The 4,271-nt window shown below is 47.3% G+C and overlaps 1 protein-coding gene across 1 annotated transcript in view; it reads right to left on the bottom strand.

Moving 5' to 3' along the window:
- The window catches only part of VTI1B (vesicle transport through interaction with t-SNAREs 1B), a 30,000-nt gene extending 26,966 nt beyond the window's left edge, over positions 1–3,034 (bottom strand). Inside the window, exon 1 of the mRNA XM_006873048.1 lies at positions 2,802–3,034. Within this exon, the coding sequence (XP_006873110.1) occupies positions 2,802–2,904 (103 nt within the window). The 5' untranslated portion in view covers positions 2,905–3,034. The remainder of the gene's footprint in view (positions 1–2,801) is intronic.
- Positions 3,035–4,271: the final 1,237 nt, after the last annotated feature.

The raw sequence follows: 4,271 nt of genomic DNA, 5'->3' as shown, positions 1-4,271 counted from the left end.
TATACTCAGAGCGGTAGTTACTCTAAATACCAACAGAGAGGGAAAGAGTCTTTAAATCAAGTTTCAATATTTTCCACTCTGTACACAGGGTAGATAGGAACGGGCAACTTAAGACATTGGCTACCTAAAACAAGGGGGCAATAAAGGCACGAAGTGACTGGCTTACAAGGTTTCAAGAGGGAGCTTAGTTTAAGAGTGTGGGGGGAAAGCAAGAGTCCCCACTGAATAGCTGTCATCTTGTCTAGATGGGTCTGGTGAAAGGAGATGGGGATAAGATTCGTAAGATTCAATAGTGAATAACTGCTATCATGACTAATCACAACTGTCACACTTGTAGAGGTAGAAGTTTTGTAACAAAAAAAGGGGAGTGGTTAATCTTACAGTCCAGAAACAGAGGCCCCTAGGACCATCAAGAGAGAAGCGCACAAGCAGAGTGCAGGACCTTATCCAGAGAAGCAGAGGTGGAGGCAGAGATGGGGACATGGAGAGGGGGTGCGGCTGAGGACTCTAGATGCATTAACTAAGAAGAGAAGGACTAAGAACTGGTGGCCAGGAGCAGACTTGCAGAATGTGCCCTTTGGAGATGTAAATTATTATATATGCCTGAGTGGAAAGAAAAAAACACTAGAGGAGATTAAAAAAAAAAAAAAAAGACATGGGGTCTTCTTACTCTTTCTTGGACATGGCAAGCCCATTTCTGTTTAAAGGCCTCTGCAGTGCTATGCCTCCCTCCTGACACAATGAGTTCTTTCAGAATTTTGCAAGGTTTTTTCCTCCCTCACTTCATCCAGATCTCTGCTTAGATGCTAACTTTGCAGAGAGACCTTTCCCAGAACCTTATTTAAAAATCAGTGTCTCCCTTACTATTCCTTCACCGTATACTACTTCATTCTTCTGTACCGCTCTTAGCACAGCCTGTTAATATGACCAGCATCTAGGACAATGCCTTTCAGTAGGTAAATATTTGTTAAATGTTATTGCTAAGTGCTGTAGAGTCTGTTCCAACTCATAGTGACCCTGTAGGAGGTTTCCAAGGAGCAACTGGCGGATTTGAACTGCCAACCTTGTGGTTCGCAGTCAGGTGCTGATCCTCCAGTGCCATACCAGGAGTCCATTTGTTAAGAATATGTATTAATTTTATTCTCATCAGTGTTGACTGCCATCCAGTTGGCTCCTACTATTGGGGACAGTGCACACAAAACACTGCTTGCTCAGTGCTACATTACCCCCATGACAGATTACAAATTAGACTGCTGCTGTGATCCCTAAGCTTTTCACTGGCTCATTTTTAGAAGATCACCAGGACTTTCTTCCTAGTCCATCTCCACTCAAATCCTTTCAGCATCACAGCAGCATACAAGATTCCACAAAGCAGATGCACCTGCGCGTGAGGCATACTGTCTGGGAATCAAACCCAGCTCTCCTGAAAAGAAAGTGAGAAACCACAAATGCCTTACTCATTCTCATTGTTGTTGTTAAGTGCCGTTGAGTTGGTGCCAACTCATAGCAATCCTGTATAAGGTTTCTATGGAGCAGCTGGTGAGCTTGAACTACCTATCTTGTGGCTCAAATCAACCTTGCAGTTCAGTGCATTAACCCACAGCGCCACACCAGGACTCCACTCGTTCTCACTGGAGTTACTCAATTTAAAAGCCTTTGGGTAATTTCAGAGCAAACACCCAAACTCTGATCCTTAAGTAAAAACAATATACAAAATCTTTTTAAGTGTTGTCGAATTGATTCCAATCCATAGCAATCCTGTACAGAGTTTCTGTGGAGCAGATGGTGAGCTTGAACTGCCAACCTGAAGTTCAAAATCGACCGTGCAGTCCAGTGCATTAACCACACCCAGTGTCAGTACCATCAAATTGATTCCAGCTCACAACCCTGAGTTGGGTTTTTGACACTATAAATCCTTATGGGTGCAGAAAGCCTTATCTTTCTCCCGCTGACTGGCTGGTTCGTGGGGCTGAACTGCCCACCTTGCAGTGAACAGTCCAGTGCCTACCCAAAAGTTAGCAATGCTAGGTCTCCCCTATGAATTCAACTATAAAAAGCTACTTTCTCCAGGCAGGTCTTGCAGCAAGCTAAATCTTGAAATCAAGGGGCAGGAAATGGTCTAAGCAATCAGAAACTCTTAACAGTAACACAATCCTGGTTAAGACTGGTGCGGCGCTCTAAGATAAGCGCTGAGCCACAAGGTCGGTTTGAACCACAAGGGGGGGTGGTTCAAACCCACCAGTCGCTCCTCGGAAACCTTATACAGGATCGCTATGAGTCGGAACCAACTCGACGGCACTTAACAACATGGTTTCCCGATTCACAAAAACCTAGTATTTCCAAACTCCCCAAAGAAACTCTCAAAAGTTATGACACTTTGGGGTTCTTAACCCTTTTTGAGCCAAGTGTCCTTTTTGCCAGTCCGATGAAACCTATGGACCGCTCTTGAAAGTGTTGTAAAATACATATAATAGTTAAAAAAGAAAAATTTTCTACTGAAATACAAGATCGCAGATTTATGAACCGATGTGATCTCAATTGCCATCGTGAAAAAATTAGACGAGAACATTTGAGAGGTTCACGAGCGGCTCACGAGGGAGACAACGCCGCGAAGCCCACCCCAGAGCACATCCAGGTCCCTCGGCTGTGATAGCAATATCCGGGGTGCGGGGACCCAGGTAGCCCCGGGGGGCGTGTCTGAAGTGTGCAACACGGAGGGCAGGGCCCAGGTCTGGGAGAAGAATTCCTCCGAGAACACGCAGGACCGAGTTCCCCACAGGCCCGGGGCGCCCCCGCCTCACCGGTCCCCGCCGTCCCCAACAGCCGCTCGGGCACCCCTTGTAGGTCCTCATGGAGGCCACGGAAGATCTCGTGCAGCTTCTCAAAATGCTCGGAGGAAGCCATTGTGCAGAACGTGCTTGAGTAGCGGCCGCCTAGATTCTGGGCGCGGGGCCGCTCCTGTCTCCGTCATCAGCCACCCAGCCCCACAGCCATCACTGCGATGGCCAACGCCGCCGCCCAGGACCAGGCGCTTCCGGGGCTCGAGGCGGGGTCCTCCCAAGCGGGAACGCCTACTCCATCTTTCGCATCTTGGGAGCGCCAGGTTGAAAGCCTGTCGGAAAATACAGGGAGCTGCGCAACCCAGGAGTACTGCAGGAGCAATGCCGCACCTTGGCGAATGGCAGTATCGCAGATACCCGGTTCAGGGTTGTATGGAACGCTAAAGAGAAGCTTCCCGAAGACATCCGTGGAATGGGCAGCGCGGCCATCTGCCTCACGGGCCCCGCCTGCCGGCTAGGGGACTGACGCCGCAGTGCATTTCGGGAACTGTAGTTAGAAGCGAAAGACGCTCTGCTATTTGCATCACGCATTGTTCCGGGTGTGTGTCCCAGATTTAGAGTTGCTTGCTGTCACAACTTACCTGTAAATGGCTATCATTCCACCCTCTGACTAGAATCTTAGCTTTCAACTCCCAAAAGATAAACAGGCCTTAGTCCTTCATGTCTTTTCCCTGGGCAGTGTGACCCTAAAGTCCGCACTCAGGTTCTAGCTGCCGACCTTGCTCAGTGTAGCGGGCTGCCAACTGCGAAGACTTTATGCAAGAATCTGGGGGTATGTTGATGAATAAAACAAATTTACTCTCTATCTTTTAGTACTTATAACCTGGGGGGACAATTAGACCCTGTAGCCGATCTCATGTGTCATTAAGTGTAATGTATTATTACTTTATGGGCATTTGGTTCCGTGGCAGGAAATTCCTATTTTCAGTTATTTAATTATTTGCCTATGAAGCTAGTTCTGCAATACTTAAACTGCCTACGAATGTTAAGAAGCTTACCAATGTTAGGGGCAAAACCATTTGATAATGTCTATCTCTTGTTGGAGTGCTGATGTGCGCTGAACTGCAAAGTCGATTTGAAAGGTCACCAGCTACTCCTCGGAAACCCTATACAGGGTCGCTATGAGTTGGAACCAACTCAGTGATCTCATTTTATGTACCACAGCGCAGCAACACACTGCTGGGTCCTGGGCCAATCTCACAATGTACATTTGGGCCCATTGCTGCTGCCACTGTGCCCTCAGTCCATCTTGTTGGAGGTTTTCCTCTCTTCTGCTGAGGAAGTATGATGTCCTTCTCTAGGGACTGGTCAGCAGTATAAATCAGCAGTATGGTCTGGCCATCCTGACTTCTAAGGTGAATTCTGACTGTACTTCTTCCAACACAGATTTATTTGGTCTTCTAGCAGTCCATGGTACTTTTTTTTTTTTTT

This window comes from Chrysochloris asiatica, unplaced genomic scaffold, assembly GCF_000296735.1.
Source record: "Chrysochloris asiatica unplaced genomic scaffold, ChrAsi1.0 scaffold00221, whole genome shotgun sequence".
NCBI classification, from domain to species: domain Eukaryota; kingdom Metazoa; phylum Chordata; class Mammalia; order Afrosoricida; family Chrysochloridae; genus Chrysochloris; species Chrysochloris asiatica.
Note: the sequence above shows the minus strand (reverse complement) of the source record. Positions and strands in the feature narration are given on the sequence as shown.